The 21,609-nt window shown below is 38.0% G+C and overlaps 4 protein-coding genes across 5 annotated transcripts; all 4 read left to right on the top strand.

Annotated features, from left to right (window-relative positions):
• The first annotated feature begins 336 nt into the window (after positions 1 to 336).
• On the top strand, positions 337 to 3,656 carry mkrn4 (makorin, ring finger protein, 4). Of its 2 annotated transcripts, XM_084389573.1 has the most exons (9): positions 437 to 518; positions 729 to 935; positions 1,338 to 1,469; positions 1,552 to 1,817; positions 1,900 to 2,006; positions 2,162 to 2,391; positions 2,485 to 2,595; positions 2,685 to 2,802; positions 2,906 to 3,656. In XM_084389573.1, exons 2-9 carry the CDS (start codon positions 865 to 867, stop codon positions 3,023 to 3,025), a joined length of 1,155 nt encoding a protein of 384 aa, XP_084245699.1. In that variant the 5' UTR covers positions 437 to 518; positions 729 to 864; the 3' UTR covers positions 3,026 to 3,656. The 2 variants fall into 2 exon arrangements, with proteins under 2 accessions (XP_084245698.1, XP_084245699.1); XM_084389572.1 differs by lacking the exon at positions 729 to 935 and having other exon boundaries at positions 337 to 518.
• A 240-nt stretch (positions 3,657 to 3,896) lies between these two features.
• Positions 3,897 to 9,858, top strand: fance (FA complementation group E). The gene is made up of 10 exons (XM_084390439.1): positions 3,897 to 4,340; positions 4,545 to 5,106; positions 5,457 to 5,501; positions 5,581 to 5,637; positions 5,731 to 5,874; positions 8,516 to 8,639; positions 8,753 to 8,828; positions 9,012 to 9,078; positions 9,156 to 9,281; positions 9,551 to 9,858. The coding sequence occupies exons 1-10, from the start codon at positions 4,138 to 4,140 to the stop codon at positions 9,650 to 9,652; spliced, it is 1,506 nt and encodes a 501-aa protein (XP_084246565.1). The 5' UTR covers positions 3,897 to 4,137; the 3' UTR covers positions 9,653 to 9,858.
• A 226-nt stretch (positions 9,859 to 10,084) lies between these two features.
• Positions 10,085 to 15,552, top strand: rpl10a (ribosomal protein L10a). Its single transcript, XM_084389669.1, has 6 exons — positions 10,085 to 10,333; positions 10,768 to 10,839; positions 11,434 to 11,514; positions 11,931 to 12,079; positions 12,207 to 12,379; positions 15,333 to 15,552. Exons 1-6 carry the CDS (start codon positions 10,329 to 10,331, stop codon positions 15,501 to 15,503), a joined length of 651 nt encoding a protein of 216 aa, XP_084245795.1. The 5' UTR covers positions 10,085 to 10,328; the 3' UTR covers positions 15,504 to 15,552.
• Positions 15,553 to 15,924: 372 nt separating this feature from the next.
• On the top strand, positions 15,925 to 21,551 carry LOC311278666 (uncharacterized protein). Its single transcript, XM_084389667.1, has 13 exons — positions 15,925 to 15,976; positions 16,278 to 16,344; positions 16,437 to 16,503; positions 16,616 to 16,643; positions 17,434 to 17,574; positions 17,674 to 17,805; positions 17,932 to 18,079; positions 18,171 to 18,214; positions 18,382 to 18,432; positions 18,528 to 18,652; positions 20,767 to 20,895; positions 21,040 to 21,177; positions 21,246 to 21,551. Exons 1-13 carry the CDS (start codon positions 15,974 to 15,976, stop codon positions 21,376 to 21,378), a joined length of 1,206 nt encoding a protein of 401 aa, XP_084245793.1. The 5' UTR covers positions 15,925 to 15,973; the 3' UTR covers positions 21,379 to 21,551.
• The last annotated feature ends 58 nt before the right edge of the window (positions 21,552 to 21,609 follow it).

Genomic DNA, 21,609 nt, shown 5'->3' with positions numbered 1-21,609 from the left:
TTATTCACTACTATCTTATATTTCACGATTTACTTTCTTTAGGCCTAGGCCTACTGCAAGGCATCGTAGCGAATCGTTCTTTTCGGAATTTTTATTTATTAATCGATTCAACCACTCTGAATGATTCGGACTGAATCGGTCCTTGCGGTACTCGAGTGATATTGAACTGAGAACCGACATATCAGAGCTGATATATGTATTATATACATTTTTTTATTATAGGCCTACCCATAATAAAAGTTCATAGAAAAAAGTATCTCGTGCGTGATGTCGCTGAATTGACTTTCTGAACCCTTACTGTTTAAAATAATCATTTACTGGAATTGATTCGGACCATCACTAAGCATCACGTTTGAGATGCGTCCCTGTCCATCACACGTCCAAATGGGAAGGCCCCGCCCAACAATTATAAAAGTGTGTATGTCATTAGCTATTCATCAGACAAAGAGGGACAAACGCAAGATGGAAAGGGACGCACAATCATCCAAGGGCTCAGGAAACAACAGTGCAGTTTGTAGGTGGGTATGTTCATCAGCTGCAAGTATGTGCAGATCAGTGGTATGGTTTGCTACAGTACCACCAAGCAAACAATTAGGATAAAAATTATAAAATATTTCAAGAAAATGTTTAATGCTAATTGGTAATTTAAATATAAATGAATTCTGAGATCAAGTCTCATTTGTTTAGATGTCAGCTGGCGAAGTGTTTTTTTGTTTTTTTTTCTATAGAAAAGACACGGACGTCCCTGGTTGGCCAGCGCGCGTTCTGCGTGACGTGGGTCTCCTGCGCTTCACTCTCGCCAACTCTTCTATCCGTTTACTCGCTCCTACAACTGAATAAATCAAGTTTTTGGAGGCTTTAAAAATGGATCGGTATCGCATACCTTATAGACATTCGAGAAAAGACAGCTCAAATGTGGAAAGAGAAGTTTGCAGGTAGTTATGTGGTTTAGACTGGGTGAAAAGTTCGTTTTTAGCTCCGATCATCTGTTTGAAAGAGTGACTTTTCCTGCTTTAACGTTTCTCGGCGCTGATGTTTACATCCGGTTAAGGCAGCGAGCGATTTAACTTCTAGTAGAAAGAGTAGTTCTGTTACAACAAACTACTACAAATATACTTTTGTACTGACACGTAGAAGGAAAAATACCGTTGTAAGATTTGTTACTGAACGTGTAAAGACCAACAGTTTTGAGTTCACGTTTAGTGCCGTAGTCAATAACAACACGAACGATCGAGGGCTCAACGACTCCATTGTTAACCCTTTTGCTTTTTTAATTAAATGCTGCGAGAATTTGTGAAACATGTGCTGCAGCTGTAAACAAATGTTGTGTTTTGCAGGCAGTTCATCAATGGATCTTGTCGATATGGTCCGAGCTGTTACTATCTCCACGAGTTTCCTGCTGTACCGTCGTTCCAGGTTCATTGTAGGTACTTCCAAAAAGGTGGCTGCTGGTTTGGTGATCGATGCAGGTAAGCAGCCAGCTGGCCTTTTTCAACATCATATACTGTATATAAGAACAGCAGGATACAAGTTTCATCCTTCGAATTGCAGGTATCTCCATGTTCTGCAAGGGGGTGAGGGCTCTTCAGGGAGCGGCAGACGTGGTTCAGCTCCTGCCGTTTTCCCCTCTTCTCTGGCTCACCGCCGGGGATCTGAGTCCTTTCTTCCTCCTCAAGGAGCCTACAGCCTGAGTCGGAGGGGTTCTGAGCCCCTGGTCACAAGTATGAGCGTGCTGCAGCAGAATTTTGAACGCATGACCACAGGAATCGCTGAGGAGGAAGAGTTCGGGGCTGTGGAGGATGTACCTCCCCGGCAGGGTATTACTGTTTATTCAGGTTTTTCTTTGAAACTGCACATCACGTTTTCTTTGTATGGTTTTAATTATGTTGTCCTCTTCAGGTGCATCGAGACCGCTGCAACAAAGTGGCGCTGCACACTCTGGTTCTTCACATAATAACAGCTCAGCCGGCTCTGTGCCTGGTGCAGCACCTGCTGAAGTCCAAAAAGTATGTATTTTTTATATATATATATATATATATATATATATATATATATATATATATATATATAAATAATTAATTAATTATGCGCTAAAACATCAGTCACAAAGCATTATGCATTTTCATCAGCCTGGGTTTAATGAAGTGTAATTGGATTATAGGTGACCAGTTCAACTTTGCCAGAGAGACCAGATCAGGGCGGTGCTGCAGTTTCGATGGAGCAGCGACATTCAGGAGATGTGGCTTGTGGCATCTGCATGGACAAGATTTCTGAGAAGACCACCGCTCAGGAACGGCGTTATGGCATCCTACCCAACTGCAATCATGCTTTCTGCATCAGCTGCATCGTTACCTGGAGAAAAACGAAGGACTTCCAGGAGGATGTCATCAAGTTAGTTTAGTCTCACTCCCATTCTCCCTTTTTCTTGTATGAATGGGTAGATTAAATGAATGTTTAATTTTCTTTCTTTTTCTTTTTTAACAGGGGCTGCCCACAATGCAGAGTGAAATCCTCCTTTTACGTTCCCAGCAAGCACTGGGTCTGTGATGGGGAGGAAAAGGCATCGTTGATAGCCTCTTTCAAAGAAAGAAGCAGGTTAGAATGATTCACATTCATGCTGTCAAGTCTTCTGTAATGGTTTATTTGACCCTTTACATTGATTCTGGAATTCTGTTTATCTCTAGCAAATTAAAGTGCACTTTCTTCATGCGTCACGGATGCTGCCCCTTTAAAACGGAGTGTATCTACAGTCATGACGTGCCGCCTAATCACATACACCGTCGCAGGCGCTCAACACCCAGGGTAATTGTGTTGTTTTTGTAGTTTTTTTAAATGGAATAATGTTTGCTATGCTGTCTTCCCGTGCTATATTGAACATCAGTTAGTCATTTTCGTCTGTTTTTAGGACACAGCTGATATGTTTGAGGATTTGGGGATTGACGGCCTCCAAATTTGGAGCTACATTTTTGCCCTAACTCTATTGGATGAAGACGATGATGACTTTCTGGATTTTCTTGATGACTAAGGACCTTCTAAAGTCATGTATATGTTGGCTCAGCCTTGAGTGAGCTTTGCTTATCTTCTGCACTGAAATGTAATTGTCCCTTTTTAGGGTTGGTTTCACTTTAGCTACCCCTACATGTTTGGCTAATTGTTTAGCTGTGTAGACTTGGTATGTGTGTGTTTCTGTATGAGTGTGAAAGTCTTTTGCCTTTAGTTTAAGGAGGTTGGTGAAAAAGTTTGAATGCTCAGATCTCACATTGAGTCTGTATCTTCAGGTTTAGTTGGGGAAGGGACTGTGGCAAAAAAGTTGTGGAAAAAAGTTAAAATTGAACGCATGGTCACTTATTTCAGCTAGCTTTTTCACTTGTTGATCTAACTTCGTCATCTGTGCTGCTTCCAGATTTTCACACCCTCTTTGTTTGATACCTTTTGTATGAAATCAGATTTTAATATTTTGTGTACTTCCTAGTTTATATTATTACCAGTATTCTTCCAAACACTACGTGTGCAACCTGTCAGCAGGCTTTCGATGTACTGTTCTCTTCAGCAGTGTTAACAGGTTATACCAAGACTTGATGTCGTATTTTATGACTTTTAGTACATGTTTGTATTCATTCAAAGAAAAGTGAAAATAAAAAATTGTTCCACTGTTTGCCTCGCTTGATCCGCACTTTTCTTTTCTTTTTTTGTGTGCTACCAGTCATGTAGCAACAAATGCTTTGAAGAAGGTGGGAGGACACATTAGACTGGTTTTAACCTGTATTCTAACAATTCCATTTTAAACGGTTGAGATTGTGCACCATGACAGATGGTATCAGTTTTGCTTTCAGAATGTCGCTAGAGGGCTGATTTATTGTAATTCACCTCCAAACCTGCAGGTGTCGCCAGTGTACGATAAGCGCTTGTTTAGAGCCACAGAAAGAACTCATTCGAAACATTTTACACATTAGTGCTTTGCATGAGCTTTCAGCAGTGTTTTGATCCACCATTGTTTAAAACTAGTTTGTACCATATGTTTCTGCTGTATCTGGAACCGCTACGACTTCAGTTTAAAAAATTATAACGTTAGTTAGTACAGAGCCCGTCTAACTAACGTTAGCAGGCTTCGTCGGTGATGTGTGATTAAGTCCAGTGATGGATCTGAAAGCTCTAATGCAGCGTTTTGACGGACGGTCCCGGTTGTTGGTTCACGCTCTGCATTTAGGAGTAACCGGGGCGAATAATGCGCAGACAGTTTTCAATAAACAGCGCAGATGTGATCCAGATTTCACACTTACTCCGTTTTTAGAGACTTTGTGCCAGCAGGAAGCATGTGTGTGCGAGGACGCACTCGTTCTGTAAGTAGACTGTCAAAAACTGTCAGCTCGACTTGTTATACTTTCATAAAAAAGATCAGAAAACAACGTGGTTTTCCACTTTCTGTAAATAAATGTCTATCAAAATATGTTCATTTATGAAAAATGTGCACATACATATACATGCATTTGCACTTGTCAACAAAAGAGTTGGTTATAGAATAGTTGTTTTCGTTTGTTTCACAGGAAACCTTTGGTGTGCTTGTTTTCTGAAGGCTTTCAGCGAAATCTGCTGTGCTTTCTGCATCTGATTCACCCCGGACTTCCTAAAGACAGTGTTCTCCATCTGCTTCACTGTCTGACTCAGGATGATAGGGAAAATCAGTGGGCTTGTGCCTTAATCAAGCAGCTCCAAAGAGACATTGAGGGCACTCGGAAAGGGACCCTCCTCACCTCAAACTGTATGGAGACACTAGATAGTCTCTGCGCGAGATTCAGGAATGCTAATGCGAAGGGAAGATGGGCCTCTTGTTTTGAGGGACTTAAAACACAGGGTGAAGAGACCGACGTGTCTGTTTTATATCAGAAAAAAAGGAAAAGTGACAACATGGATCATGATGGAGATGCCCAGGAAGATCATCAAAGTAAAAGGGTAAAGGTGGATTTCTCTCCAAGTAAAGAAGAGAGGTTGACTGAAGAGGAGGAACATAAAATGAGAACAACACAGCAGAACCAGAGTGCTGCCTCTGTATCACAGGCTCATTCTGATCTGTTGGGGTCTTCGAAAAACCTGCCAGACAACATGAAGGTAAAGTGGAATTCAGTGCAGTTAAACTGATTTTTCATTTAAAGTACATTAAAATACACCATTAAAAGTTAGGTTATTATTAAAATCTCGGTACCTCTTTGCAATAAGGTCTCCTCATTTGTTAACATTAGTTAATCCATCAGCTAACATGAACTAACAATGAGCAAAATGTTGTTACAGCATTTTTTTTTACTTTTATTAGTGTTAGTTAAACTGTTACCGTAATCTGCTCATGCATAAACCTCTGGAAAGTTGTTGCTCTTCAGGATCAAATTAGGATAATTATGGATTCATGTTGTTGTGTCAGAATTAATGGATGAATTTCTAACATTTTGCATTCCATTTTTTAGGCTGCCATTCCTGTGATTAAAGAATTACTGGATCCAGAGTCTGTGGTAAGAAATGTTTGTTTTATGCAAATGTAACTGCAATAAATCATCCCATTTATATCATTTCTATTTTTTTTCTTCACAGTGGGATGAGAGCTCTCTGTCCGCTCTGAAAGTATTTCATGAATGCGACCCCAATGAGGTTTGTGGTGTTTTAGTTGAAAATGAAATGCTTTTTGGATTAGTTACTCCATAAATGCTTCCATCAGTATAAATGAGTTGTATCTGATCACAGGTGGAGGTATTGTGTTCACTGCTGTGTTTGTCTGAAGCATCTGAACAGAGTTTACCTCAGTTCTGTAGCTGCCTGTTGGAGCTTTCTCCAGACCTCAGTCACAGCACTGCTTCTGCTGTGATCACACACCTGCTGTTCGACAAGGTCAGTGCCTTCATTTGTCATAGGTAAAAGATCTTACAATGATTATCATTTTCATCATAGTACTGAGACTATGACAGGTGAGTAATATATACACTAGGGGTGTCCCTGACTATGGATTTTCATAGTCCAATCAGAATCATCAAGTTTTGCCTATAGTCGACTAATAGTCGAATCATGTGTATGGGGGCGGGGCTTTAACATTTCAAAGCCGTGATGTACAGAAAATCACACAAAGATATAGAAGAAAATGTATAAAAACATTTTGGATCAATAAAACTAAGAAATAACATAAATAACTCCAGAAAGGCCACACTGCAGACAGGATTTGCATTTCACATGCAAATCAAATTAAATCGGCTAAATTACCTGTAAGTACAGCACAACATCGATGCACCGAAAAAATAAACAATTAATTTACTAAATTAAATTAGAACAGAATATACCTTTCTAATAAATAAAAATACAAAACGAAATAAATCAGAATCAAGTCACAAGATGAGCAAATGTGTGCAAAATGCCTAAAGTGCAGGGGAACATATATTCAAAACACAAGCCACAAATAGTTAGATTAGATAACCCTGACAGATCAATAAATAAAATAAATAAATTATTAAAATAACGATAGTAGCCAGAATTTTCACGGGGTGACACTGTCATGGGTGTTATTCACGCACGTTAAAAAATATTTATTAAAAGCTTCTTTCTTTACATATTTTTATTAGGGATGTCCCGATACCACTTTTTCACTTCCGATACCGATACCGAAGCTTTGGCTATTTGCCGATACCGATATCAATCCGATATTTTTATTTTATTCTTGAACTAATACTAATAATAATAAAATATAATGGAAGCACTTTGCTCAATTAGCCACATAAAAACATCTCACTCAAATGGAGAAAAATACTTCTCCAGTGTATAGTCCACAACAACAGCTGATAATGAAAGACTGCCAGGCTTTATTCAAAAGACCTTGAGATATGTTTGGTAATTGTACCTGAATGATTTTGAAAATAATTTGCTATATTTCAGATCAATATATTTGTTTCCTTAAAATTTTAATTAACTTTAACTTTATTCTCATCTGAATTATAAATAATTTATTTCTGTATAAAATAATACTACTTTTAAAAACACATTTGATTTTCTTTTTTATTCAATATAGAATGTGTAACTTAAAAATAAACAGATTAGTGCTCTGTTTTAGGACAAGAAATGAAAACCAATGCAATGATGAATGTCCAAAAGATGAGATCATTTTTGCTTTTAAACAGCGTGTGTGTGTGTGAGACAGTTACAGTTTGACAAGAGTTTACAGTTTGACAAAAGCACAATGTTGTGTTTTACACAAATATAAGTAGGCTAAACACTTTTTGCAGTTTTAATGATGTCCTGTATGAAAATGACGGAGTATGTTTTTATGTTTCCACTGTTCGATCGCGCCCGTGCCTCTCTCTCTCCGACACACACACACACACACACACACACACACACACCAGCATTGCAATCTTGACATCGCAGCCTGTTCATTTTGCTGCGTTCACGCCAAACGCGAATAGAGCGGCAAATTTGCGTCTATCGCGTCTAGTTCGATGCTTGAACAGTTTGAATCCATTCGCGCGTCCAAAGCGAATAGGACGCGCCGCGCGCGTATAATGATAAAGTGAGCGTTTGAAGCAATATAGACGCGCGTTCAGAGCTAAGGCGAGCTACAGATTAGGTGTCCCTAAAGAACCCGCATATGCGCGTATCTAACAGTAACGTTAGTTCCGTATTACATTAATTAATGTGCACGCGAGATTTATTTATTTTTATACCGTGTATTCTCTGTGTAAATCCATGCACCGAATGTACGTTCAGTACGAATACTTACCATTCCACCCCTAATGGGTATCGGATCATAGGTATCGGATCATTTTTTTTCTCCCCTCCGATATCCGATCTAGCGTTTTGGGCCAGTATCGGCACGATACCGATGCCGTGGATCGGATCGGGACATCCCTAATTTTTATATACAGCATTATCATAATAGGCTGAATATTAACGTATTGACAGAAAACCGGTAGTTCTATGTGAAATCAGACATTGAGCGCCCTCATATAGCCAAAGTGGCATGATCCTCGTTTCATAACAGCTCTGCGAAGATTTCGACCGTGAGATCGGTAGTCGAATCAGGCTCCTCCAATCGAAGCATTGAATCTTCGACTAATCGGGGTCACCCCTAATATACACATAAAAATATATCACAATATTCTTGTGATATCAGAAAATATATAAACTATATATGTGTGTGTGTGTGTGTGTGTGTGTGTGTGCGTACCGTTTGGGATTGGTAAAAAAATGTTTTAATGAATAAATGAAAATGAATACTTTTAGTCAGCAAGGATGCAATAAATTGATCATAAGTGATTGACAATTGTTACAAATGATTTTGATAGATTAAAAAAATCGTACCCCCGAAACTTTGGTTGTTTTGTTTCCTTTTATGGTTCGTACAGAAATATAATAATAATGATATAATTTGTATGTGTTATGATTGAAATAAATATATATATTTTCATATTGATACTTTAATATTTGATAATTTCTAGAATAAAAGCTCAGTCGCACTTATATATATATATGTATTTCTCTTTCTCAGATTGTGTCCCTTGCAGAAGCTGCCTCTCGTTGTTTGGTAACAGTCGTAACGTCTCTTTGCACTCGTTACCCCAGACCGACCTGCCAGGCGCTGATAGAGCCAATTTTACGGAAGGGACAAACTGGTATGAGAGTATGTTTTTTTGTTTTGTTTTTACCTGCATATCAAAGTTAGTATGCATTTTGTTTGTATTTATCATTTTTATTCATATATTTAATTTTTGTATGTTCTCTTTAGGAAGCGCCCAGGCAGAGTTACTCTGTAGACTGGTAGTGGACTGCCTTGAGGCACATCACAGACTTCTTGTATTTCGGTCAGTCTGAATCTTACAGTTTAACTGTCAGAATGAAATTGCTGGAATATACCATGTTTGAGTAACTTAACAGGCTGACAGAGTTTTACTGTCAGAATGAAATTGCTGGAATATACCATGTTTGAGTAACTTAACAGGCTGACAGAGTTTTACTAACCATAGAAATTTGCATTCAAATCTTAGGACAATACTTGGAGTGTCCTGGGATGAGGGTGTGTTATCAGTCATCCATGCATTGCTGGATTCAAAGGTACTTCAAAAAATATCCTTTGAATCTTAAAGGATGGTTTAGTCCTATGTTAATGGTTTCTGTTGTAATGCTCACAGCTTGATCTGAGTGTAGAGGATTTCTCTCTCTTCGCCGACCAGCTTTGCAAACAGTCTCTACATTTTAGCAAATCTATGAAGTTTGCCAAGATGTTGCTGAGTGTCTTGACCAAATATCAGTCACATGTGAGTATAACTGTAATATATGGAAATAACTAAATTTTTGAAAAACACCTGACCATAGCCTTCAACCACAATATTTTAAGTATAATTTGATGGTCCTCGGCATCATTAATACTAAGAAACCTAATTATTCTCCATAGTATACACAAATTACTGAGGCATAGTAACTAATAAGCATCACAACACTAAATATCTACATGTTAAAATGTTTTTTAAAAAGCAAGTGTAAAACTGCTAATTACGAAGGTTTTTATTTTATTTTTTTATTTCAGGTGAATCCTTCATGCCACCACATACTTTCCAGCTGTCTGTCTTTCAATGAAACCTTCCTCAAGAAATCATTGCAGGCTGCATTAAAACGGATTCCTCTTTGAAACATATTATTCCCATTTTAAATGACACTTGAGTTTCTGTTGATCTGATTGTATTATTTTGTAAATATATTTTGTAAATGTAATAAAAACGTATACATACTGTATAGTTGTATAGGGATAAAAATATAAATTTGCAATGGATTAACAATGTCATTGATAACAATATTTAATTATCAAATTATTTATTAAACTTCATATTTTCAGTTAAATCTGAATTTGTATTATTTAAATGCTTTGTACTGGAGACATTCGAATGATTAAAGATAAATTATTGTGATATATATACAGTAAGTCAACATTTGAAGTGGATCAAAACCTTTCATCTAAGTTATACATGAATTTTGAACAATACCCATTCTTGTCTAACTTTGATTAACTTTTTTTATTCACTACTGTAAATATATACATATATGAAAATATAAAAATATATTTGTTTCCGTCATACTAATTTTAGTACATTTATTGTTGTTGTAAATGGCGAACAAACTCATTTGACACATTACAAAATAATAGTTTGTGAAATGTGAAGTTTTCTCTAATGGTTACGTTTTGTGGCCACAACAATCATGGCGGCTCCGGAAGTCCGTTCTTCACATCCTGGCGCATATATTCAGCGCAACTTCCCTTCAACCTTCCTTTTCCGAGCTCCGTGTGAAAGGAGAGACACCACGGCAAAATGAGGCACGTTAGAAATATTCATATTCATTTATATATATTACGTGTTTAATTCCCGATTCATTTATATTTCACTGTTTAATGGGTACATGAGCAAATATATCATCAAGCAATGTCAGTCATGCATTGTAATGTTTCTTGACAACCTCGAACAGCCTTTGAGAGCTGCCACGCTGTTTAGCGGGCCATCTGCAATGCAATCCGGTTTAATCTGAGGATTATTTAACTTCATCTGAAATTATAATAATATAGACCGCTGTTATTCATTGGTAACATCATTTATATTGAAATATTGAAGTGTTAAAACACTGTTTGGAGGCATGTTAATGATATATTCACCGGTCAATCATCTTACGTAGTCATCGCGACATTTATGTGCTCTAGACACTCGTGAGTAAACTAGTCATGCAATTAATCATATTTTTGTATTTTTTTAACAGCAAGGTCTCAAGAGACACTTTGTACGAGGCTGTTCGGGAGGTCCAGTCTGGTTCCCGTCGTAAGAGGAGAAAGTAAGACAATTTTGTTTTTCCCAGTAACTTGTATAAAAGGTTGTATTGCAGGTCATATTAGCATTATACCTTTAACTACTATCGATTATTTATTTGTTACGTGTGTTCCAATACTTCCATTGTGGAGGAATTGAGGTTGATGCTAGTGTCCTGTTACGGTTTAAGCACTAGTGAAGCTTGAACATGAATTTATAGCTCTTGGTATAGTTGCAGGTAACTAAGCATGTACTACTACCTAATGAGTAGCTGCTACTGACTTTATGGTAGTAGCAACAATTGGAATTCCCTCATGTTGGAATTATGAAGTTTATCTTAACTTTTTATCCAGTAGTCATGTCACTTGTCACTATTAGGATAATGATTTGTTTCAAAGCAACTAGTCATTAGTACTTTTGAAAGTTAACTTCTAGTGAACAGATGTTGGATTACACTCTAGTTTAGATTATAATTAAATAGTTAAATGGAATAGTTAACCAGTTGCCATAATGTGTAAAAAATAAGCCTCTGCTTAAATAACAGCTGCGTTTTAGTTAACACCACTTAATGTGACCGTTACTTGCATATGGGATATTTATAGTGACTTTTATATTTAAGGTTTCTTGAGACTGTGGAACTGCAGATCAGCTTGAAGAACTACGATCCCCAGAAGGACAAGCGTTTCTCAGGCACCGTCAGGTTCGGACCTTTACTGTATCACCCAGCCTTCTCACTGCTTGCCCTTTGATTTGCCTTAATAAATCTCTGGATGTCTTGACATGGATTAATTATCCACTTGATTAAATTGCATGAATGGGCAAGTTTAAGGCAGGCATTGGAGAACAGCCTCGGGTAGTCTGTCTGAACCACCCATTCTTGGGGTTGGTGAAGCAGGCGGACCCCTACCCTGGGTCTTAAAACATGAGGGGAGGCTATAGGTGACTGTTTTCATGCAGTCATACCTAAGCCGACCATTTTGTTAAATGCCTGTGCAATCAACATCTGATGCCAGCTCAGGTGGTATGGGTAAGACTCTTCTGATCTACATCACATGGGTCGAAAGTGGTCTGATATGCTTCTGTTTGTCAGTCAGTCTAATCCGTCGCTCCTCTTAGGTTGAAGACCACCCCCCGCCCCAAGTTCTCCGTGTGTGTCCTTGGTGACCAGCAGCATTGTGATGAAGCCAAAGCCGCCGAGTTCCCACACATGGACATCGAGGCTCTTAAAAAGCTCAACAAGAACAAGAAAATGGTCAAGAAACTGGGTGAGTTTCCTCTAGAGATTCGTGGTCAACAGAACATTAGCTATAAATTAGAAGACATGCATGTGTTCAAGTGCTATAGCTCATTCTGTATTGAGTCTACATATTGATCTTGTGGTTCTCCTTTTAGCCAAAAAATATGATGCCTTCCTGGCCTCTGAGTCTCTGATCAAGCAGATTCCTCGTATCCTGGGACCTGGCCTCAACAAGGCAGGAAAGTTTCCTTCTCTGCTCACCCATAACGAGAACCTGATCACCAAGGTGGATGAAGTAAAATCCACTATCAAATTCCAGATGAAGAAGGTATGTTTATATTCATGAAATCGCATCACTTTTTCACTCCAGCATGCACTAGCGTTCAAAAGTTTGGGCTGCCTTTTTTTATTCGCTTTTTACCACATTGATCAACTGATAGTTAAGACATTTGTTAAATATTTAGCTGTTCTTTGGAACTTTCTATTCTCCAAAGAATCCTGTGGGAAAAGTGCAGTTTCCACGAAGCAGCACAACCATTTTCAACATTGATAAGAAAAGTTTCTTGAGCACCAAATCAGCATATTAGAATGATTTCTGATGGATAATGTGACACTGAAGACTGGGGTAATGATGCTGAAAATGTAACTTTGCCATCGCAGGGAATACATTACCTTTTAAAATGTTCAAATATAATAGGGATGCACCGATGTGAAAATTTGTCCGATACCGATAATTATTTACATTTGAAAGCCGCTAACCGATGTATTGGCAGCTAAATCTAAACTAAAATTGATATCCACCTTATTCCTGACGACCTTACTGCATTTTGAATTATGGGTGGCACTTCCGGTTTGGGGAACTTCCATTCAAAAAGGCTGAAACGAATCATTTAAAATTATAAGGTTGCCCTACAAATAAAGCTGATATGTCAATTTTCCTTCATGATTTATTTTCAGACATCATGAGAGTAACGTTATACTTGGTATTTTAACGTGACGTTATAACAAGAATATCTATGGCAAGAGCTCTTTTCAGTCGCTGCTTTCTTTTCCTCATGATCTTCTTTTTTCCCTTTGCAATCTGCTGTAAAAGTATGAAAAAGGACAACATACACTGCACATTTGTGGTCTGTTCTCCGTAATTTAATTTCTGATATATTCCATTAATAATTCACTGGAATGCACAAAGAATCTCTCGTTATTCTTCTCAAATCCTCACGTCTCTTTCCGGGTTTTTCACAGGTAAATGCAATTTATTATCAGTCAAAATGACGGAATCACTTTGAAATGGTATCACGTAATGCTGAAGTTAATGAACATTTTTGATTAAGGCAACATAAGTTACATAATACAGATATACAGTGTATTACTACAGTGATATTTAACCAAAGATTCGTGCTTTTGGGGTCATTTGATCTGTTGAAAGTACCTTGTTGATGCTTTACACTTTAAAATTTCCTTATGTTCGATGGTTGAAGGGTGAGTAGATTAATGTCATCTCATTGTGACACTTTTTTTGAACGAATTGCGTTCATAGAGCAAGCGTTTCACTGATTGTTTACAGCTTAACGGAAGTTAGACCCTTAATTCGCGCAAAGCGTCATGGGGCATAGGAATAAGGTGGATGATTTGATAGCCTGCTGTATACATAAAAGGCTCACCATTAAAAGCCATGTCCCAAACACTTCAACATAAATCATTTAACATAAACAATACAGTAGCCTAGTTTGAACCAGTGTAAGATTCCGTAACTTTTTTTTAATTTTACACTCCTATGGCCATTATAATGTACTGATGCTTTTCTGACGTCATTTGTCGCGTACGTGCTTTGTCGTGGTAGCATACAATGGCAGAGGGAGGTGAGAAGCGAGTGCGAGAAAATTAAAAATGCTCCAAATACTTTAAAAGCCTACATCTGGGCATGTTTCGGCTTTGAACAACCTGGTAAGCATGACCTGCAGAAGACACGCGCTGTGTGCGCTCATGTCACGCACAAATAGAACATGCAGGAGGTAATACCACAAACTTGATAAACCACATTAGCCGTTTTCACCCCGAGCTGTTAACGCCTGGCAGAGTCTGCTAGAGTAAGCGAATGAGCTCCAACATCACCCTAATCCGCAGCCAAAAACAAATCATCCATCCGCCCCAATAATTTTCTGATTTAAGAATCCGCATCCGATGGTCAAGTTACAATTATTCTGTTACGCGTGATTATAAATGGATGATCGACACCTTCAACAGCGGATTTGGCGACGGTTGATGCGCGCATCTTTAATGGTAACATAATACACTGATTAAGGAGCGCTGCTTTTAAATTAACATTTCTTTAAAACAAAATTTGACAGATTTTCCTTTTCTTAATGGCATAAACAAGCTTTACTCCCTTGAAACTTAAACTGGAATGTCACTGTTTCTGTCACTGCGACTTCCCGAACAGGCGAGCACACGCACACATGCGCACATCACTTTTGACGTAAAATTAAAAATTGAGGATGCAGTGCATCGTGAGAATTTAACTGAATCGATGACATGATGATCATAATTGAACCATGAGACCAGTGTCGGTTCACACCCCTACAATAGTGTATACAATTATAAAGATATGACAGTCCTAATCATAGCTTTTACTGTTTTGCATTGCTGTTTCATCGCGCCTGCTGAAGCTTTAAATCAATGAAACGCATCCTATGTGAGATTAATCGGATATTTTCTGACAAACTTAATATTACAACTTATATCTGCACATAATGATGTGACGTGGACGCGCTATTTCCACAACAACGCGCTGAAACGGCAACTAAACCCAGGGAATTCACAACGTTTTATTACAAGTCTTCTCAATATAATGGCATGTATATGACAGTCCCAATTATAGATATAAATGTTCATTGCTGTTTGAGCTGTGCATGTCGGCCTAATTTTCTTATCGGATCGATAACATCAAAAATGATATCAATATGTGGTCGATATTTCGTGCATCCCTAAAATATAAATTATTTTAAATTGTGGTAATATTCATAGTATTGTTTTTGCATCTTCGATCAAATGAATGCAGCCTTGATGAGCATAAAATACTTTTTCTTTCTTTTTTTTGTTAATATATCTGGCCCCAAATTTCTGAACAATAGTGTACATTACAAGTAATGTGTTCCTTTTAACTGCAAGATATGTTGTACATGCTGATTTGAAAGATTTAAGAACTGAATGTATTTATCCAATTGGGAAAATTGTGCTTGAGACCATTTGAGAAGTTTCTAACGGTCATCTGTCATGTTCAGGTTCTGTGTCTGGCTGTGGGAGTTGGTCATGTCAGGATGACTGAGGAAGAGCTGGTCTACAACATTCACCTGGCTGTGAACTTCCTGGTGTCTCTGCTGAAGAAGAACTGGCAGAACGTCAGAGCTCTCTACATCAAGAGTACCATGGGAAAGCCACAGCGCCTCTATTAGAGACTTTGTTCCATAATTTTTCCATAAATAAATGTGGAGTTGGTCCAAATCTTGTCTGTTTCTGTCTTTCTTAACGTGTCATTCATTATCTTTAAAATAAATGCTAAATTTGCTCATTTAATCTGTTATATCTGCACACAGTGCTCTTTTGCTAAACATGCCATCAAAGTATTTTGTCCCAGTTAAAAGAATAGTTTAACAAAGGTTTTTAGCTTTTTTTTTAGACTGATTTAGTGTGAAAAGCTGCATGTAGTTCATAGGAAAAGCTTGATTATTAAAGGCTCCATGCATCCCAAGTATGTTTTTGCATTTGTGTTTTGTAGTGATGAATTTGTTAATGGCTTTGTCATGCTAGTGCATGTGGCAGCCATGACATGTCTGAAATAGCCTTATTAATCTCTTAATGAGATTATGTAGTGCCTGTTAGGAGTAAGAAGAGAAGTAGAGAGCAAGAAATCACAGTAAATGTCATGGTAAGCAAGCGTTTTGTCTTTATTTACCATACTTTGATTTGTGGTGGTTACCTTAAAACCGAGCAGTAAATCTGTTGTCCAAATCCAATTATTGTGGTCCATAGTAATTTGTAATGTTAAAGGGCTTTTGTTCGTAGAGGATGAGAATATGTAGGCAGAATTTCATAGATCTTTATTTGTAGAGATCTTGGTGTTTACAGTGTGTATTCTCCATGGTGCTGGAGAAATAAGAATACATGTTAGTTGAGCTTCTACATTCTGAATATTTTGCAATTTATTTTGTTTTAACATTAATGGTCAGGCCTGTGAAGACCAGCAAGTGCTGACCAACATCCAAACAGAGAACAATGAGAATGACTCTGAGGAAGGTAACGCTTCAACAAAACCATTTAGGCTACTCACAATACATCCTGTTAATTCTTAAATGGTATATCTTTTCTAAGTGACTTTTCTTCTGAAGGGTCTAAACATGAGGACCAAATTTCTTTAGAAGAGTTGTCAGTTATTGAGAGGCTGGGTTCTAACAGGTGATTAAAACTAGCTTTCAAGTCCCCCAAGCCATTTCTATGGATATCCAAACATTTGATTCTTACTTTGTGGACATAAATTCCTATAATGACTTATTTTTCTCCATCATAGTGTTGATATGACAGAGGAGGAACTGGAGGTCAGTTCATTTTTTATTAAAATGTTACAATTATGCCCCGGTTTCACAGACAGGGCTTAGATTAAGCCAGGATTAGGCCTTAGTTCAATTAGAGCATTTAAGTAACTTTTAATAAACATGCCTTAGAAAAAACTTGCATGATGTGCATCTTGAGACAAAACAATGGCAGTGACATATCTTAAGAAATGTCAGTGCAAGTTGCTTTCAGTTAAGACAGCTCAAACATGCATTTTAGTCCAGGACTAGGTTTAAGCCTTGTCTGAAACCTTGGGTATATGCATACACACACACACACATATATATATATATATACACTGTATACAATATTCTTACCTCAACCTGATGTGATGAGTATCAGTTTTCTTTAAAGTGTGGCATAACTTTTTTTCCATGTAGATTCTCCCTTATCTAAATAAATGCATTTTTATGGCTGACCATATACAAATGAATGCAGTTTTGAAATAATTTTTTTGCTCACCCTTAAATCGGGGATTCTTTTTTTGTCGGCCTAAAATACCGAAAATGTAAGTACCCCCTGCGTTTTTTTTAGTTAATATTTTAATAATTTAACAACCCATTCACATGTTCACGATTCTCTGATGTCACGAGACATGCAGGTAAACAAATAAAATGTCATGGTTTTTTTTTTTTATTATTAATAAAAAAAAAAAAAAAACATTAATCACCTGTTTGGGAAACCCTACTTAAATATAATTCTAAGTATATTGAATATACTGATAATTTCTGAATACATTTTTCCCCTAATTTTTTCTTTTTGCTGCGATCACAGGCTGCTTTCTCTCGGCTGTCTCTGGCCTTTCACTGTGACCAGTTCACGCTGTGTCAAAGGCTGGAGACAGAGGAACACGCTCGGGACAATGCTGAGGACAGTCTCAAACTGGAAGTGGAAAGAAGCATGGAAGTAATTGAGGTATGACTACAGTCTGATAATAGATTATTTTATTATTGATTTTTTTTTATATTATTGATTCAGCCATATGCTGATTCTTGGAGTGTATTTTTGTCACAGACACTCAAGGGAATGTGTTTAGATATCAAACGGGCCAGGCTCCTTCAGCGTCTTGAGCTGTGTCTTAACATTATCGGGGGCACCATCGGACGAATCTCCAACACAGCAGAGGCTCTTGGGGCAGTGCATCAGGTATCGGTCCATACTTGATTTTACTCTGGTAGCAAAGCCAGAGAACAATACAGTTGGTCCTACTAAGTTGGTAGTTCAATAAATGTCCTTTTAATATGTTAAATCCCATTCTGTCTCTGTGAGTAGGAGGCTAAAGTGAGCCATGCAATGGAACTGATGGTGGCTCATGTGGAGAACCTGAAGAGCCGCCACGAGAGGAACAGTGTTGTATTGGAGGAAATGAAGAAACAGATGGAGAAAAACAGCAGAGAGCAACATTTCTGTGAGCAAAGGGGTAGGAGAACACCCATTCGGTTTTCTCATGATGTTAAAGTTGTGATCCATCCACTAGGATTTAAAATAAATGTTTATGTGTGTTACTGCAGAGGAAATTGACTCTATTGAAAAGCTGGAAAAAGACCCACAGAAGGTACTGATTGCAAACTTGTTCAGTTTTATCCTGATGTCTTTTTTGTTGTTTGTTTTCTGAATGTATGTAGATATTTAAATAATTAGTAGTTCAGATGTGAATTAAATAATTTGTTAGAGAAATCTGATTGATAATACCCGTCTCTTTCTCTTCTGTCTCCCTCTCAGCCACAGTTACGGCGTAGAATCAGTACAAATGTCATCGTAAAGCAAACCCAGGTAGGTGCACAATGAGTTTCATTCACTCAATTACATTTTAACCACAATAAACATCTGATGTTATCTGATTTACTTCGTTTCTCTTTTATTTGAAGAAACAAAAAGTAAAGGAGTCACAAGCTATATTATCTTCAGTGACCAATAAGGTCAGTGACAGAGACAAAGAATCAAACACAAAGAAACCAGACCACACAGAAGACTGCCTTCTAATGGACAGAGGGTAATTTGAATGCAGTTTCAGTTTACAATTTCTCTTCTGTATAGGATGCTGCAGGGATATACACTCACCTAAAGGATTATTAGGAACACCTGTTCAATTTCTCATTAATGCAATTATCTAATCAACCAATCACATGGCAGTTGCTTCAATGCATTTAGGAGTGTGGTCCTGGTCAAGACAATCTCCTGAACTCCAAACTGAATGTCAGAATGGGAAAGAAAGGTGATTTAAGCAATTTTGAGCGTGGCATGGTTGTTGGTGCCAGACGGGCCGGTCTGAGTATTTCACAATCTGCTCAGTTACTGGGATTTTCACGCACAACCATTTCTAGGGTTTACAAAGAATGGTGTGAAAAGGGAAAAACATTCAGTATGCGGCAGTCCTGTGGGCGAAAATGCCTTGTTGATGCTAGAGGTCAGAGGAGAATAGGCCGACTGATTCAAGCTGATAGAAGAGCAACTTTGACTGAAATAACCACTCGTTACAACCGAGGTATGCAGCAAAGCATTTGTGAAGCCACAACACGCACAACCTTGAGGCGGATGGGCTACAACAGCAGAAGACCCCACCGGGTACCACTCTTCTCCACTACAAATAGGAAAAAGAGGCTACAATTTGCACGAGCTCACCAAAATTGGACAGTTGAAGACTGGAAAAATGTTGCCTGGTCTGATGAGTCTCGATTTCTGTTGAGACATTCAGATGGTAGAGTCAGAATTTGGCGTAAACAGAATGAGAACATGGATCCATCATGCCTTGTTACCACGGTGCAGGCTGGTGGTGGGGGTGTAATGGTGTGGGGGATGTTTTCTTGGCACACTTTAGGCCCCTTAGTGCCAATTGGGCATTGTTTAAATGCCACGGCCTACCTGAGCATTGTTTCTGACCATGTCCATCCCTTTATGACCACCATGTACCCATCCTCTGATGGCTACTTCCAGCAGGATAATGCACCATGTCACAAAGCTCGAATCATTTCAAAGTGGTTTCTTGAACATGACAATGAGTTCACTGTACTAAAATGGCCCCCACAGTCACCAGATCTCAACCCAATAGAGCATCTTTGGGATGTGGTGGAACGGGAGCTTCGTGCCCCGGATGTGCATCCCACAAATCTCCATCAACTGCAAGATGCTATCCTATCAATATGGGCCAACATTTCTAAAGAATGCTTTCAGCACCTTGTTGAATCAATGCCACGTAGAATTAAGGCAGTTCTGAAGGCGAAAGGGGGTCAAACACAGTATTAGTATGGTGTTCCTAATAATCCTTTAGGTGAGTGTATGCTGCAGGGATGTATTTTTGAGCCCAGAAATGAGTTAGCATTTTAGCAGTTCAGATTCAAACTCTATGGGTTTTTGGTTAATGCCTGAAATAAGGTCTGTGGATAACATAAGCTTTATTCTACAACATAAAATACATCAAAAACCCCACTCATGCTTTAAAAAAATAATAAAAAGCTTTTACTTGGCATTTGCTAACAAGTGGCTAAATGGGAGTACAGATGTTGTCAGGGACATTAAACGTCATTACGCCGAACAGGAAAACTCATCTACTCTCTATTCTGCTTTCACAGCCTTGTTGTGTTTAGAATCACTCTCTAACTCAAACTTCCAGGGAAAATGACCGAAAGAGTTGTCGGAAGCTTAATGGTGGTGATGTTGAAGTCATGTGACTGTGGTACAGTTTTTAGGCAATTGTATTTAGGCTTCAACATTTTTTTAAATTTAACAAAACGTGCAAAAATCTAACTTTTGTTGGTCACAGAGCTTATTTTGAGAAATAATCCAAAAGCCAATGGAAAGATCCTATTGGGTTTTTGTTAAGGGAAGCAAGGTCATGCTAACTTCTGGGTTGGCCTTCCAAAATCATCACTACAGCACACTATTGTGATGTACATCTGATTGAAACAGATTATTGAAAAAGAAAAAAAAAGTAGGGTGGAGACTTGGTTTGTCTTTAAAAAAACGAAACATGCATTAATGAACAGTTCTCAATAAGATTAATCACGTGCATTTATAAAGTAGATGGGGTGAATTTTTGCCATTTTTTGGAGGTAAATTTAGTTTACTTTTATGGTCTGATACCATATCTAAAGTCTCACATTTCTTAAGGCAAGTAGTACCTCGAGAAGACAGTCCCTCACAAACTGCCATGGTGAATAGTCCTGAGGAGACATCCTCTGCCCAAATTCTTCCCAGCCTGACTCTGAGACTTCAGCCGGACCCTGACTATGTAAAAAAGTAGGTTACTTAAAACATGGGCACATTGCTATTAATCCTGGAGAAGAACTTTCAAGAATAAATTCAATTTAATGTAGCATTAGAGACATAAGGAAACCACATGTATTTGGTGGTAAGAGACTGTTGATTTTATATCTGCTACAGTCAAAAGAGAAACACAAGTTCACTGCCACTGTTACCTCATCAAAGACTGAAGAGGAAGGCGGCGCTGGAGCACAGTCCTGCCTGGCTCAAGAGATCCGAGCACTACCACAGAGACTGTGATAGATGTGTCATCAGCTTGTGAGTTACCTTTTATTTATTGAATTATTAATGCATTTATTTTTCTGAACTCACTTGTATGGTTTCAGACAGCGCCCCCTGATGCAATGGATGTATCACTGCCGCTGGATAATCCTGGTCATCTACCTCACTGTCCTTTGCTCAATCATAATATTAGCCATATTAGTGTGGCTGCTGCAGACACCTGTCTTATGGATGTGAAAAATTATAATAAATATCCATAGAAATGAAAATGGAATGATCTGTTAAAAGTAATGTTGATAATTTTTGGTTGCTGTTTTGTAGTTGTTTTAGGGGAAACTGTTTCATGTATAGTTTGTAAACTGTCTCAGAATAAAAACCTTGCACTAGCACTTATGTCAATATATACCATACAACTGTTTTCTATTTTATTCAACGTAAAATATCTGAATATGTGACAAACACAAAAAA

This window comes from Rutilus rutilus, assembly GCF_951802725.1.
Source record: "Rutilus rutilus genome assembly, chromosome: 19".
Taxonomy (NCBI): domain Eukaryota; kingdom Metazoa; phylum Chordata; class Actinopteri; order Cypriniformes; family Leuciscidae; genus Rutilus; species Rutilus rutilus.
The sequence above is the reverse complement of the archived record's forward strand: the minus strand, read 5'-3'. Positions and strand labels throughout refer to the sequence as shown.

Excerpts from the sequence above, each read along its gene's own strand:
- mkrn4 (XM_084389572.1), top strand. The coding sequence starts at position 358 with ATGCGTCCCTGTCCATCACACGTCCAAATGGGAAGGCCCCGCCCAACA. Across the intron at positions 2,392-2,484 it reads TTCCAGGAGGATGTCATCAA|GGGCTGCCCACAATGCAGAG; the intron begins GTTAGTTTAGTC and ends CTTTTTTAACAG. Across the intron at positions 2,596-2,684 it reads TCTTTCAAAGAAAGAAGCAG|CAAATTAAAGTGCACTTTCT; the intron begins GTTAGAATGATT and ends GTTTATCTCTAG.
- fance (XM_084390439.1), top strand. The coding sequence starts at position 4,138 with ATGGATCTGAAAGCTCTAATGCAGCGTTTTGACGGACGGTCCCGGTTG. Across the intron at positions 5,502-5,580 it reads TACTGGATCCAGAGTCTGTG|TGGGATGAGAGCTCTCTGTC; the intron begins GTAAGAAATGTT and ends TTTTCTTCACAG. Across the intron at positions 9,282-9,550 it reads TGACCAAATATCAGTCACAT|GTGAATCCTTCATGCCACCA; the intron begins GTGAGTATAACT and ends TTTTTATTTCAG.
- rpl10a (XM_084389669.1), top strand. Across the intron at positions 11,515-11,930 it reads CGTTTCTCAGGCACCGTCAG|GTTGAAGACCACCCCCCGCC; the intron begins GTTCGGACCTTT and ends CGCTCCTCTTAG. Across the intron at positions 12,380-15,332 it reads TCAAATTCCAGATGAAGAAG|GTTCTGTGTCTGGCTGTGGG; the intron begins GTATGTTTATAT and ends TGTCATGTTCAG.
- LOC311278666 (XM_084389667.1), top strand. Across the intron at positions 18,080-18,170 it reads ACATTTCTGTGAGCAAAGGG|AGGAAATTGACTCTATTGAA; the intron begins GTAGGAGAACAC and ends GTGTTACTGCAG. Across the intron at positions 18,433-18,527 it reads TCATCGTAAAGCAAACCCAG|AAACAAAAAGTAAAGGAGTC; the intron begins GTAGGTGCACAA and ends TTTTATTTGAAG.